The sequence below is a fragment of the Equus quagga genome, chromosome 8 (genome assembly GCF_021613505.1).
Source record: "Equus quagga isolate Etosha38 chromosome 8, UCLA_HA_Equagga_1.0, whole genome shotgun sequence".
NCBI classification, from domain to species: domain Eukaryota; kingdom Metazoa; phylum Chordata; class Mammalia; order Perissodactyla; family Equidae; genus Equus; species Equus quagga.
This window is the reverse complement of record NC_060274.1, coordinates 2,229,953-2,245,440: the sequence shown is the minus strand read 5'-3', so window position 1 is coordinate 2,245,440 and position 15,488 is coordinate 2,229,953. Positions and strand designations below refer to the sequence as shown.

The 15,488-nt window shown below is 47.6% G+C and overlaps 1 protein-coding gene across 2 annotated transcripts in view; it reads left to right on the top strand.

Moving 5' to 3' along the window:
* The window catches only part of KIF25 (kinesin family member 25), a 53,508-nt gene that overhangs the window by 13,822 nt on the left and 24,198 nt on the right, over positions 1 to 15,488 (top strand). For both annotated transcript variants that reach the window (XM_046669051.1, XM_046669052.1), the window contains 2 exons: positions 3,537 to 3,625; positions 5,455 to 5,491. In XM_046669051.1, coding sequence (XP_046525007.1) covers positions 3,537 to 3,625; positions 5,455 to 5,491 — 126 coding nt within the window. The remainder of the gene's footprint in view (positions 1 to 3,536; positions 3,626 to 5,454; positions 5,492 to 15,488) is intronic.

The window sequence follows — 15,488 nt, the reverse complement described above, 5'->3', positions numbered from 1 at the left end:
TGAGATGACGTGACTGCTCCGTCAGAGGCAAAGATGGGTAAGAAGTGGATTGCCACCTGCAGGTCCTGGCAAGAGGGGACGATGACCCGGGCCAGGCTGGTGGCATGCAGGGGCAGGATGTGATCAGACAGCCCCTGGGGACCTCCTGACAGGTCATCTGAGCTATGGTGTGAGGTGCAAGGAAGAGAGAAGTGGGAAGGGCAGGGTGAGGGGGCATGCACAGAGACGGAGAGTTCCACTGTAATTCGAGACCCCCCCTGGGTGGTGTGGAAGACCCTGTGCTTCCTCCCCTGCCAGCACTAGTCAGCCACCTTTCTTCCTGTCCATTAACATGGTTCTTAGATTCGCTTTCTTTCTTTTTTTTTGTGAGGAAGATTGGCCCTGAGCTAGCATCTGTTGCCAATCTTCCTCTTTCTTTTTTTTTCACTTGAGGAAGATTGTCGCTGAGCTAACATGTGTGCCAGTCTTCCTCTACTTTATGTGGGACGCTGCAACAGTGTGGCTTGATGAGCGGTGCTAGGTCTGCGCCCAGGATCCGAACCTGCGAACCCTGGGCCGCCGAAGCGGAGCATATGAACTTAACCACTCGGCCACCGGGCCGGCCTCCTGCTCACTTTCTTAAAAGGCGTGAGGTCTGAGATCCTGTGAAGTTTAAAGTTCAGACTCAGGTTTCCGTTTTCCAACATGAGGATGCCAAAGTCACTGATTTATCTGATGAACCTTGCTTCTGGTTGTACCTCGGCCGGTCTCTCCGAACCCCATTTACCTGGAGCCCCAGAAACCTGCTTTTCCTGAGCTTCTCTCCCGTCCCTGTGCTGGCAGGTCCATTCGCCATTGGACGCGTGTGCAAATAGCTCTCACTTAAAGGCATCTTGCTGGGGCTCTACACACGGACGCTGGAGCACGTGGCCTGAGTGCTTGCTGTGAACCAGCACTGTTGTAAACACTTGGTGCATTTTCTTACCCGTCTTCACACTGGTGCTGCCTGTCTGAACGGCTGGGAGGACCAGCTGAGGGACGAGGGTGTGCCTCGCACTCCAGAAGTCCCTCAGTAAGGGCAGGGTTTATCATCTGGTGTCTGAAAGGAGGCAGATGGACCGTCCTGGGAAGGAACCGAGTCCAGGATGGACTGATGGCCTGTGGGAGGTCCTGCGTGTTCTCAGTGAACCTGGGTCTCCCAGACTGCACACAAAACGTACAAACGGGACTGTCGACCTCACTTCCGCGGGATCCCAGGGACCCAAGACGCCTTAAGAGCCTGTAAATAAATCAGTGTGAATCATTTATTCGGTTTTCAAAAAGTAGAAGGAGCTGTATTTCACCGCTCGTTGAATCACCTTGCCGTAAATCAAGGGCGAGATTTCAGAATGGATGACTAAAAGGGTGGTTTCTGAGCTCTGAAAGGAGAAAGGAGTTGCTCTCTGGAAACAGCAGGCGTTTATGAGAATAGCAACATCCTCATTTCCTTCTCAGGCATCAAGTCAAAGAATTAGGATAATGCAGAGTATCTGGTCTTCAGCCAGGCGTTTGGAAAAGTGTTACATGAAATATTTATGGACAGAATGTCACTACGAGAGCTGGATGCCAGCTCTCACAGGCAAAGTGCCGCTCCGTCTTCGGTGCACATCTGTGGAGGGAGGGGGAAACGAGGGGCAGGCTGTCCTTTCCTACAAGGAGCCCCGTCTCCTGGGCCAGCAATCCGTGCATGGAGAAAACCAGCAAGAGGCTTCTGGCGACGTCCTCTGGGCTCTGCCCCTGCCTCTCCGGATCCTAATTCTTATGAGTGTCTTGATGGAGATAAAAAGGCATATTGATCATATTTGAGGATACGAATTTGAAAAGGGTTGATCGCAAATATATCGATTAGGAAAGAGTATCCCCAAATATCTCAACAGGCTGGAGCAATGGGCTCAGCCTGACTTGCACACAAAATGCCGAGGACACAGGTATAGGATGGAGGAAATGAGGCTTACGACAGGTGCCCGGAGGTGGTGCTGGAGGACGCCCAGGAGGAGCCACAGTCAGATTTTAAGCAGAAATGAAATGCTGGAGTTGACGTCATCTTCATCACTGTTGTCGTGATTGCTGTTATTATTAGGGGACCCTCCTGCCAGCCTGATGCAAACCTCGGACGACAGGTTCAGTGTGGGGTCATTGTCCTGTGCTGTGATGGTGGCTGTCCCTTCTGTGCGAGGACGTCATTCCACTCCACAGAGGTAGTCGTCTCTTGGGTCTCCTGACATCACCTCTTGCCCACTTCCTCTCAATTTTTCTCTCCTTGTCCGACTCTGTCCTTTTACCCAAGTCTGTCTTCTGTCGCGTGATTCGGTCCGGTCTTCCCTTCACAGCCCACGTCTTCTCCCATGGAACTCTGGACCCCTAGCTGGGGTAGTTTCGGCTTCTGGTAGATCTGCGTCCAGGCTGACGTTGCTCATGTTCCCCAAGGATGTTTCTGTGGTCCGAGGAGCTGAGGAGGAGCTGACGGCTCCCCTAGGGCGGGTCCAGAATTCCCGGGGCGCCAGTGCCCTTGGGTTTTCGTTGGAAATCCCAAGCACGGTATAGGTCACTGTGTCAGTGGCTGCTGAGGAAGTCGCAGGTTTGCCCAGCTGCGCTGACGGAAGAATGTCAGAACCTCCGAGAAATAGTGAGCCTCCTGCTCTGTGCGTTCCCCATGCCGAGGGATGGGCTTCTCATTCTGGACACACTTCAGGAGGGGTGAAAACAGAGCAGACTGACTGTAACCATTTGGGGACAGTGGCGGACACCACCGTAACAATGAGCGCTGGTGGGAGTAGGTGGAGGAGGTGATTTCTGGGGGTCACAGGAATGGAGGTTGAGCTCTGACCAGCTGGCGCGTGGAAGAGAAATAGACGCTTCATTATGGTCCCAAAGTTACAACAGGGCCAGTGGGTAAAAGATGTCAGCAGAGAGCCGGACAGAATCGTGTAGTATCGAATCAGAGCTCACCCAGGAGACGGTCAATTCCTTCTTGTTAGAGGCATCCAGCGCAGCCAGCAGAAACCTAACCCTTGCTCACGTGGCTAAGCTAAACCCCAACTGTTTTGACACGTATTCATGAAATAATGTAAATCTTAGGTTTGTTAGTTTCCGTCCTCCTACCCAGGAAGGCTGTGGACTTATCATTGTACTATGTCGCAGTTCAGTTGATTCTTATTATTTGTTTTCATCTCTGTGACATCACCTCATGTCACTACTGACGTGAACCCTTTGGTGGGTCCAGATTGTGAGCGAGGAGCCAAATTTCAGAAACTTCTTCTAAAGCGCCTAAAAGATTGAGCCCAGGATGCCATCAAAAGGCATTTTCTTGAGACTTGTGACCGAGTGATCATCATTTGCCAAGTGAACAAATTGAAGTATGAATTTTAAAAAGCTTGAGATAACTCCGACCGCTCACCACCCATTGGGGATTTTTCCAAAAGTCAAGGTGGAATGTTCCCCAGCGTGCGTTCTCGGAGGAGAGTTCAGCAGCTCAGCCTGGCCCCTACGCTCACAGGAACAACCTCCTATCGTTGCAGGAGCTGAAAGGGAATATCAGAGTTCACTGCCGGATTCGTCCTGCGCTGCCTTTCGATAAGGAATCTGAAGATCCCCTTTCACAGAACAGGTAATTAGCTTGTGCTGTGTGTGTGTGTGTGTATTTTAAGGGGCAAGAAAAAAAAGAAGTGGCACCAATTTTCCATGCTTCCTATTTTCTTAGCTCCGGTCCCAAAGCAGATGCTCCCATGCTGGGTGAGGCTTCTTTTCTCAGGGTGCAGCTGCCTTGCTAATAATCACGGTTAGCAGACCCTCTGGAATGTGGCTGGAATGTGGCCTGACGATCTGGCCAAGCAAGATAGTCCTCAGAGGGGTTCTGCTGCCCGAGGGGTCAGCTGCGTCCAGCGATGTGCAGGGCCAAGCTCCCGCTGGTCCTTTCTCTTTATGTTACTACATCCATCCGAGGGCGGCATCCTTCTTTCTTTACTCCAGAGACCCTCAGAGGTGCAGGGTGGTAGTTAGTGTTGACTCAGCTGGTGTTTCTGCCTTAGAGGAAGTTTTGATGGTGATAACGAATAACACAGAATTATCTGAAATCCACTCGCTGGGATGTTTGCTTGAAAACCACGCTCAGCATGACTTGGTCTTCTTTACCCGGGGAAGCAAATCCCGCATGGAAATCTCAGCCCTGATGGCATTAATAACCAATTCTATGCCCTCCTGCCTGTTCCATGTCCTCACCTCCCGGGGGTTGCCCTCCTTCCATCAGTGGGTCCGCTCATTGCTGCCTCTGTCATTGTGCTCACGTCGCTGTCCACACCTTGGGGTCCTCCCCTCATCTTGTCCAAAACTGACTGCTTTAAGGCCTCGATCAGATCTCACCTACATTTATATTACACGGTTTCACACTTGACTTTAGAAGGTCTTTAGGAAGCCCTTGGTCAGTCGATAGTGTGAAACTAACGATTTCTATCTTTTTGATGGTGATTGAAATTCTTTTTCGTCGAGTCCTTTCTCTGGTACGTTAGTACTTACTGTCCTTTGTTGACTGGTAGCCATTTGCCGTGTGTAAAAGGACTTGAAAACAGGGTCCCTCAAGCACCACAGGGTAATACAGCAATACTCCTAAAATGTGGTGTTTCCACGAAGCCGCTTTTCAAATGGCATTTACGATTGCTTTTATCACCTTCTTAATCTACTCCTGCACTGCCTGCCCACTAAGGTAGCTGCCAGCCACATTAATTTCATGTAAATGAATGAAGATTAAATAAACTTGGAATCATAGTTGCTCGTTGCATTAGCCGCATTTCAAGTGCTTGGACCCTTTAGACACAACGTTCCCATCGTCACAGCAGGTTCTGTTGGACCATGCTGCCCTGGGCTGTGTGACCTCACAGAAGTGCACAGAGGCTTCGTAAACTTTCGTTTATCCTCTTCTATCGTTTACGTTCATTTGATTTTTGTTTGAAACATGTTGCGTTTCTCCGCATTCATGATTGCCTCCAAATACCCAAATCCTTGCAGGCAGAGGGCTGGGTAACTTTTCTCCAATGTCCATCATCCCCATGATTCTAACCAGGGTGCACCTGTGGGAGATGGTTAAATATAAACGTGCAGATCACTCTCATGCCAGGCAAGTGGGGAATATGAAAATGTGAAAGATACAGCAGAGGTAAAGGAGGAAGGATTTCAAGAGAAAATGAAAGGGAGGGAGGAGAGATGAAAATAAGAAGAGGACTGAAGAATGGAGACATGGATACAAAGAAAGGTTAGGAAACAAAAGAGGGGGGAGGAGGGAAATCCAAAAGCTGGGGAAATAGAGGCAAGTGGAGAGAGCCAGAAAATAAAAAAAGAAACGAGGGCATAGCAAAAATACGAATAGTGAAGAGTTTGGGTATTAGGAGTTTGGAAAAAAATTCCATCGTGATGTGTATTTTAAATGCTGTTTCATCCCCGCAGCTCCGTGTCGGCAGAAGTGGCCCACGCAGTCGATGACGTGAGTGAAGTTTCCTGACAGTCGTATTTGAGCGGCTTTCTACCCTATGGGCCACATATTCCCCAGCTATTTCCACCACTGAGAGGAATTCAGAGATTGAGTGAATAGAGAACACTGTCCTTCTTTATGGCATGCTTTCTTGGTTTGCAAAGATTGTTTTTGTTCTCAATTTCCTTCTGAACGTGAAATTAATGCAGCATTGGATGCACTTTCCATATATGACACAATAAGGCTCCCAATTTGTAGATTACGTGAGGAAACTCACTTCTGTTGATTTTCCAGCCCCCAAATCAATCAGTGCACATAGGAATGAGTCCAAAATTTGGAGCATAAGAAAAGAAATACAAGTATAAAACCAGTGAAGTATGAACTTTAAATTTTTAAATTTAAGACAGACGTATCTACTGTGAAGTCATGATTTTGTTTTCTCTTTAAAACCCTCATATTCGTTGGCTTTATCTAACGAAAAGATCTAGAAGTATCAGTGAGAACTCCAGCATCCAGACCGGGCCCCTAAATACTAGAGAGTGGGTTCCTTCCATGGGCAGAAGTGTAAGTGGATGAGCTGGGATACGGGCTGTGCCAGACGGGGCGGGGGCGGTCCCAGACAATGGCTCGTGTCCACCGAACACAGATCCACTCATGTAGGATGGACTGATGGAGCTTAAGAAAGGGCGGAAGCACACTGAGATAAAGACTTATGTCAAACCCTTCAGTTCACAATTATTCTTATTATTTTTAAATCGCATCGATCGCCTTTGGAGAGCGCTGGAGCATCAGTCCACGATTCTACAAAGTGATAAAGAGAAGGAACTCAGCACTTACGGTGCTCTTCCTGTATGAAATGCGTTTCAGGGTAATGAATAGTTGAGGAGAAGGTTTTCTTTATAGGTGATTCTAGCTAATAAATTCAGAGTAGATAATAAAATTAGAAAACACTGTTAGAAATCCTAATGGCTCTAGGCAACGGTCATCAGTGGTCCTGGCCTGTTGGGCGTTGACGGTGTCTTTACAATGGAAGGTTCTGGAACCCCTCTGACGCCCGTAAGCACTCGAAGTTTCACTGAAAGAAACAATCAGCCAAATCGGAAAGTGGGACATTTCACAGAGCAAATGATGAGATTTCTCAGACGAATCAATCACGTTACTAGAAGGGGGCGAGGGTCCTGGAGAAAAACGACTCATGAGGCGGACGACACAGCAGGGGGTCCCTGTTTTCACCTGGACTTGAACAAGCCAACTGTAAAGACATTTTGGGGACAACCAGGGAAATCAGAATATGTATCAGGTGACATTAACTTTATAAAGTGAGATTAATGGCATGGTGGTTATGTTAAAAAAAAGTCCTTATCAGTTAATATACAGACTGAAATCAGATGATATATTGTCTGATAATTAATGTAAAATATGCTAGAGAAACGGGAGGTGGTTGAGCAGGACTAGAGATAAAACAAGCTTGGCCGAATGTTAAAAATGCTGACCAAGGGCTTGTTATACCATTTTCTCCATTTTTGTATATGTTTGAAAGTCTCCATAAATAAAAGTTTAAAGATATGTTGGGCATATACTTCCTTCTACCTCATTAAGACTGCCACAAATGAATTTAGAAAGCGTATGAAATGCTGAACTTTTGGTTCATATTGATCGTTTTGAGTCTAAGCAGAAAGTCCCAGGCCACCCAGATTACAATGACTGTTTTGAAGGTGTTTCTATGCCGTATTGATTACTCTGTCTCATTCATTTTTCCAAAGGCCTGTTATCTAAATCGGTCTTATTGTGGTGACCTGTCATAAGCTTTAGAACTCTTTTTAAAGTTGTTTCAGTTAATGGTTGATGGCTTGCTTTTTTACAAAGAAGCCAAGAAAATTGTTATAGCTGTATTAGAAAAATTCCTTTGTAAGCCAGCCCCAATGGCCTTGGGGGTGAGTTCAGCGTGTCCTGCTTCGGTGGCCTGGGCCTGGTTCCTGGGCACAGACCTAACCACTCGCCCGTCAGTGGCCATGCTGTGGCAGTGGCTCACATACAAAAAGAGGAAGATTGGCAACAGATGTTAGCTCATGGCAATCTTCCTCAGCAAAAAAAAAAAAGTTCCTTTGACAGTCTCTAGAAATAAGCACTTCAAAAATTCCTTGTTGTTAAGTATTTTTCTTCTATCATTTCATGCACTGTCTGTTGTCTTGAACACTGGCGTTACTGAGTCAAGCAAAAGGAGACCAGTTCAATCCTCATTATTAGGAATTTGAGTTAAAAGGAGCTCTCATGATCATCTTATTAATCCTGTTGTTTTGTGGGTAAAGACACTGAGTGTTTGTGGTCAGGTAATTGCCTTTTCTAGACTTTACAAGGTCTGTGGGCATCCTGGCTGACTTCCAGACGTTTTTTCAGTGGGAAGACATCCTGAGCTGAGGCCTGGCCACCAGCGTGAGGTGAAGGCTCATTATTATTACCGTTATTCTTTGCTACTATGTTCACCCTCTCCAGTGCCTGTCGAAATCCCACTGGATCTTCAAATTCAGAAATTTGAGGATTTTTACATATTTTACCCACCAAGATAAAATTTCTTTTGATCGGGACATTTTGGATTATCTTTAAAAAAAATCGGTAGACTGCAAGCTGTTTTTAATTTCATAGACCTGTTTGTTAAAGGACTTCGTATCATTCAATCTGTGGACAAAGCTAACGATCGGTTTTGTGCCATTGTAACTCTTGGCTCCCACCTTGTGTTTTTATTTCCGAAAGTCTGAGCAGAGTTTGAGTTTGTGCTGGATGTGTAACTCGGCGTTTCCTTTCGATTTGCAGTCTGATTCAACATTTAATAGCTTTGGATTCAACCTGTAACTAAAATCAATCTCAGATGGGGCGTCTGGCTACTGCCCTGGTTCTTGGCGTCTCCAGAGCTATTTATTTTCATTTCTCATTTGATTTACATCTGCTTGTTTGATAATCAGATGTGGAAGAACAGATTTCTGGCTCAGCCGAACTCTCTTTGGAGATCCCTGGTTCTCCCTTGTTTTCCATTCTTATTAAACTGCTCAGTGTGACAGTTACTGACTTGAATTTCTACACGTTGCTAACAAAGGCTTTGGGGCAAGTGATCCTTACGACAAATATCCGTAGTCGAGGTCAACCATATTTTTATAGAGGTGCTTGACAGAGATCGATGGATTTGGCCCACCTAAGCGAACTTTTCAATGATCAAAGTTTTGCACGGTCCTTAACAAGTGACTTGTTCCTTAACTCAGGTTCACCTGGCCCCAACCACAGTGAAGACCGCTGGCATCCACCTTGGGCTTGTATGGAAGCAGAGCCTGCAGGCACATCCTGGATGCTTTGTGGCTGTCCTGTTGGAAAGTTCCCAGCTGTGTTGGGAGAAGGGGCAGCTGTCATACAGATTGGAGCTCCCGCATGTGCATCTCAAGTCCAGACATCGTCTCTGAGTTTCAGACCTGCAAATCCAACTACCTATTGGACATTTGGGGATGGCTCAAGCGGAAAACATCCCAAGCTGAGTTCTTGATTTTCCCTTTAGATGGACTCTTCTTGGTTTCCCCGTCTCACCGAGTGGTGATTCCATCCGCCTAGTTTCTAACACTGGAAACTTGGGGGTCGCGTGATGACTACTTGCCTTACCTAATCCTTCGTCGCGTCCTGTCGGTTCTGCGGGAAAAGTCTTCCTTGAGTCTAGTTTACTCCACTTACCTGGAGTCGCAGTCGGGGCCACGCTCCTCTCCCTGGACTACCTGTGGCCTGCAGCTGACCTTCACCCCGAACCTGCCCGTTTAAGCGATCCTTGAAAATGCACTGGGATCAGACTGCCTCCTTGCTTGCACCTCTTCCATGAACCCAAAAGGAGCTAAGAGAAAATGCTAAGCCCTTGCCTCTGACCTCTATCTGCCTCTCCCTCTGTACCACTCGCGCTTCATGCATTGCCCTCCAGCTATATGGGCCTGAACACCACAGGCCCTTTGCGGCCTCTGCCACCCAGCACATGCTCTGCCCTCTGTCGAGAGCACCCTCCCGCCCTCCAGCTGGCTGCCCTACCCATCCTCAGTTCTCACTCTAGGTGTCGCTGTCTAGATGAGGCCTTTCTTGGTGTCCCCCGTCTAAATTAGCCCACTCTCTCATGCAGTCTCGTTGCATCTATATTTTTCTTTAAGGTTTTGGGTGACTTAAGGTTTTGGGTTTTGGTATTTAATGTAATTCTCCGTCAGCTGACTTGTGAGATTGTCACCCGACCGTAAGCTTCATCTGGGTAGGCTCGTGTCCCTTTTCTTCACCACAAGACTCAGTTCAGGGTCTCTCCCTATGTATCTGTCAGGTGAGTGAGTAAACAGATGAATCACACTCTTCTGGTTCATTCCACGACTCAGGTGTTCCTTATCCAGGCTGACAAACTACGTGGAAACCAGAAGACCTGGATCGAGGCTAAATGTGTGACCTTGTCATGTTGCTTAACACCTTGGGCCGGAGCCCTTTGAAGATTCACTCTGTCCTGCTGTAAAACCCCAGATCTAAAAGGGGCTTTTCTAGGGGCCGGCCAAGTGGCATAGTTGTTAAGTTCGTGTGCTCTGCTTTGGCGGCCCGGGGTTCGCAGGTTCAGATCCTGGGCGCGGACCTAGACACCACGCGTCGGGCCATGCTGTGGCAGCGTCCCACACAGAGAAACTAGAATGACATACAACTGGGATAAACAAATATGTCCTGAGGCTTTGGGGAGAAACAAAGAAAGAGGAAGATTGCAACAGATGTTAGCTCAGGGCCAATCTTCCTCCCCCCTAAAAAATAATAAAAATAAAAGAGACTTTTCCAGGATCAAGATTTACTTTCCCAAATATGAACCAACTTTGAAGAAAGGAAAATTGTTTTAATACCAAGTGTGACTGTCACAGGCTTGTGGTCAGAGACAGACTTTTGGATTTTTTTTGAGGAGTTATGAGGATTTAAGGAAGAAATGGTGTTTCATTTTCCATCAGTTTACTTCAAACTGATTCTGTATATTTTACGTTTTCTTCTCCCTCTAATCAGTTATTTCCTATCTTTAAATCGGATTAACAGAAGAACTTGTCCCTTGTCATCTATCTTCAAAATGCACGCTGTTCCCGGAAAGGACATTGCTACTCTTTCAGAGACACGATCATTGTGGCCAAGTGACCCACACAGTACACATGCTGTGGGCTGTTTTTTGTATTAATTGTTTCAGAAAATGATCCTCTTTCACAAAATGCCTCCAGCAATATCTTTTCTTTCACTGTAGTAAAGTTCCTAATTTTTTCTTGTTTTGTGAGTAGTTAATTTAATGCAAATTTTAGATCCGTAGACTCAATGAATTATGCAACTGTAAGGTACCTTTAGAAACAGGCTTTGCTACCAACGCATTTTACAGATGGCAGAAAATGCAAGTTTAAGAAGATAAACGGCTTGCCCGAGGTCCCATAGCTGAGGGCAGCGGAATCAGAATTAGTAAGTAGGTTTGATACTAGTTCTAAAGAAAGCTGTGGCTGTTTCTTTCCCGAAGATCTTGAAGAGCCATGGAGCCTGCAAACACCGGTGGCCCTGGGGGCTCAGACTAGGTCCCGTGTCTACCGAGGCCGAAATGACACCGCAGTCGAGCATGGAGGCCACTTAGCTGGCTCGGCTGGTGTCTTGTCCCCTCTCCGCCACTGTGGAAATCTACCAGCCTCTGTCTCCTTACCTTGTAATATATATGCGCGTGTGCACATGCTGCAGGGAGAGTGGACATTCCCCCTGACAGTGTTCCTGGTCTCAGAGCAGGTGGCAGGAAGTCCAGAGTTGTAGGAAAGCTTTGCCCAGGCTCCCCGATCGTCACTGTGCACCGTGACAGTGGAAGGGACCAGGAGCCACGTGATAATGTTTATTAGTAACACACAAGAATAATAAGGAATATATTCCTCCAGCTGCTTTAAAAAATACCTCCAGTGGGGCATGAGCATTGTCCTTTGTGTCCCCATTAGTTTAGTAGCAAGACGGGATAAGTTAATACTGTACGTGAGGACGATTCCACCAAAGCTGCTGTCTAACAGCCACCTGTGAGTACGACGTGTGGCGCGCTTGAGCTCACCTTCTCCGTTACCATCCGCCTACACCAGGCGTCTGTTTTCTTAAGTCATCATAAAAAATGTATTCCACACCATTTGGCGCTGGCCGTCGGGCGCTCTGTGTGAGGTCTGCATCTCACAGTCGAGCCAGACTCGGGGAGCAGCAGGTGGATCTGGGCAGGGAAGGGCGGGTATCACTTTCCGGGAGCTGAGGAGAAACACAGGGATGGGACATGAACGGGGCTCCCTGCGGAGCCGCATGTGGGAACAGCTGCCGGGGGCGGGGCGGGGTGGGGGGGGGAGGTAAGAAAAATCAGGACACGTTAAGCTGGGATCAACAGGCCTCGTCTTCCCGATGACAAGAACCAGTGAATGAAATGTGATGCCTCTTAGGGGCGATTTTACAACCGAAAGGGGCAGCTTTGAACTTATTAGAGGAAGCGAGGTGTGAACCGCCTCCAGCCGCAGACTCAGCGTCTTTTAGGGCTGAAAGGGCACCGATGAAAGAAGAGAAACACCCAGCGGTTAGTCCATCGCCCTTGGGGATACAGAGCACAGACCAGAAACTGGGCTTCCCGGAAGGTTTAACATTTGTGAGATGTATAGAAAAACTCCTGCAGCCCATCAGGAAGATGCAAGGGCTGTGGGCGGGCAGTTCCTAATGCCCAGCTGGGCCCTTCCTGTCTCCCCACCTTCCCTCTGCCCTCTCTCAGCCGTGGCCACAGGTCCTGCTTCAAATGTGGCCGCTGTGTGGCTGCCCCCTCATGCACACACAGAAGGGGTCCCTGCCTCTGCTGCTGGTCCCCTGCATATCCATCTGCAGTCAGGTGCCTATTGAATGCCCACCGTGGGAATGGGACAATGAATAGGACGTGGACCCTGTTCCGGGCTTCCTGGTCTTACCTGGAGGAAGGTGTGTGCTTTTGCTAAGATTCCTTTTCCTCATCTGTGGAATGGGGAAGTAACCTCCACCCACCTTGTTGGAATCACTGGTTTTATTTCTTTATAGTTTACTGCCCAAGTGCACCTCCCTAAACACTCCATTTTAGTCTTGCCCACTTTTAATTGGATGTCTTTCTTTTAAAATCTTTAGGGGGAACTACCCTTTCTTTTCCTTACAATAATCTGTTGAACAACCAGGGTCCACGGTGCAGGCGAGTTTCCCAGTGTCTGATGTCCTTGGTGCAGCTCGTCGTGTCCCCTGTCCTCTGTACGTCCTGCACAGCAGCAGGTGGACCCAGAGGCCTGGCCAGACCCGGGATTGGAGCCCTGAGGCAGGAAGGTGTCGAGTTCTTATTGGGATGGGAGCAACAGAGATGCTCTCTAACTTCATCGGGGGTGCAAAGCTGTGATCATCCAGCTCTGCCACTTCTGCCTTTATTCCTGGAAACTTCTAGAGAGGCTTTTCCTATACACTTGTTATCCCCAGTGTGGTCCATGGAGGAACGGTGGGGCAAAGGCTCTACTCCACCCTTTTCCCTTTATTTATCAGCTTTCCAATAGTGAGGTGGTCGCCTGGCGTCCTGCAGAGGCCACCGTGCAGTTTGTGAAGTGTCGTCGTGAACTCGTGGACTAAAGCACAGTGATGGATGTTTTAACGCGTTGCAGTCGAGTCCTTGCTGACGCTGGGTTGTTCCACCTCCATCACGCTGTCGCTGTCTCCCATGCTCGTCCCCAGTGTCAGCAAGGGCCTGGACCCTCCTGATCTGGGTCCATCCCACACTTCCCCACCCCCTCACGTTTTGCTGTTCACGGGGAAACCTCTGGCTTGATTTTATAGTCAATGTCCATGGGTTTTGGTTTTGCTATCTGGTTGTTCTGTCTGATTTAGGTGATTCAAAATCTATGCCTGCATATTTATTTTAATAATATACAAACTTTTATGAATCCATCCCCAGTGTGGAAACTGGGACATTGGCAACAACTTACCTCTCCTGCGTGGTCCCCCCTCCCATCCTGCTGCCCTCTTCTAAGGGCATCGCTGTTTGGAATCTCATGTTGATGACATCTTGCATTGAATATAGATGCAGATATTAATAACACATAAGTCATGCAATGTTTATAAATACTTATAAAATTATAAATTATTTATAAATACTTATGTAAGTTATACTTACAAATAGCACTGCATAAATTAGGAATATTTATATGTATATAAATCTCCTATTTGTATTTGCTCTTAAAAAGCCATTGGTTAGTTTTACTTGTATTTTGGGAGGACTTAGTTTTTTTTCTTTCTTATCTCTTTTCTGATGGGGAAGACTGGCCCTAAGCTAACATCTGTTGCCAATCTTCCTCTTTTTGGTTGAGGACGGTTGTCCCTGAGCTAACATCCATGCCACTCTTCCTCTATTTTGTATGTGGGACACTGCCACAACGTGGCTTGATGAGTGGTGCGTAGGTCTGCACCTGGGAACCAAACCCGTGCACCCTGGGCTGCTGAAGCAGAGTGCACGAACTTAACCACTACACCACCAGGCTGGCGCCAGGGGGACTTCATTTTTACACTTAATATGATTTTGCTAAGATATATCCACATCAGTGCAGGTGGCCACCCGGAGGTAACCAGTAAGGTCGCGCTGTCCACGTTAATAACAATCTTTTACACCATCATGCGGGGCTGTTCCAGCTCTTTAGACCGTAGTATCAGACATCTCCTAGAAGAGGACAGTTGCTGTAGATTTGCAAAACTCACAGTCCATCAGCATATTTTTCAGAAGAAGATGATATTCTCTAAAGGGAGCACCAATCAGCTGCCTCCTGCAAGGGAGGACGCACCGACATTTGCTGGGAAGTCACAGATCGTTCGTCCCCCACCCCCGGGGTGTACTTTACCATCCAGACAGTGGGGATGAATTCTAACTGCTGATCTCGGTGAGGGAGGTCTCTGAGGCTCAGGACACAGCCAGACAGCTTGAAGGAGGCCACGGGCAGCAGGAGACTGAAGGAGAACCAGCCGACCTTCCGTTCTGGATGTGGTTCGCTTCCCTCCTCTTGGGCTCAGATTTCTTTCTGTAAAATGTGGGAGTTAGATTGAAATTCACTTTTAGCTCCAAAATTTGATGACTGGGTTGACGGCGAAGAATTTTTGGAAGCTATCCCAGGAAATTGGATGCCAATAAGAAAATAGATGGTACAGCAGCTCAACGTAAGGAAAATAACTTCTATCGATTGTTGGCTCCGAGCTCGGCAGCCTTCGCGCGTTGTTTCCTCTGAGCCTCATCATTGCGTGAGGCAGGTATTATAATGTCCGTTCTACAGACGAACCCAAAGGGTCTGGAGCCTCCACTTCTGCATATCAAGGCCATTCCCATCGTGAAAGGAAGATGTCGTACGGTTAAGAGCTCCAAGATTTGGATAAAAGGAAACTATTTTAAAAGGCCGGGAGGAATGGGCCTTACTTGTGGGAAGAAGGGATGTTTGGTGTTGTGAATGAGGAGGGCATTTGTTTGGATAGGCAGGAAGGAACATTTAATCTGTGTTTGGAGAAATTACATTTTGCTCCTGGAAGGACTGGATGTTGTTTAAATTCTAGTGATCACACTGTAGGGTGACATTCCAAATAGCCGCGGGGACCTTTTGGACTCAGGCTTGTTTTTATGGCTTTTTATGTTCCTTTTAGGGAGTCCCTTGAGGTTTTGGGTGAGACATTTGTCAACCTTAGCATTTTTCGTTTGTGAGAACCATGGCATTTGGAGACATCAATAAAACACTTTGCGGGGCGGGGGGAGGGGTTGTGTCCTTGTGCAACTCATCCTGGGGCACTGGGGTTACAGTTTGGCATAATAGTAAAGGAATAGCACCATAATCAGGCAATAGAACAAAGAAAAGATGCCACAGGGAGGGAGCAAGGGACCTGGACTGGAGGTCGGATCCCGGGATCAGATCCTAGGAGCTGGGGATGTGGGCTCTGCTCTGACAACGACCTTGGGGCCTTGGTC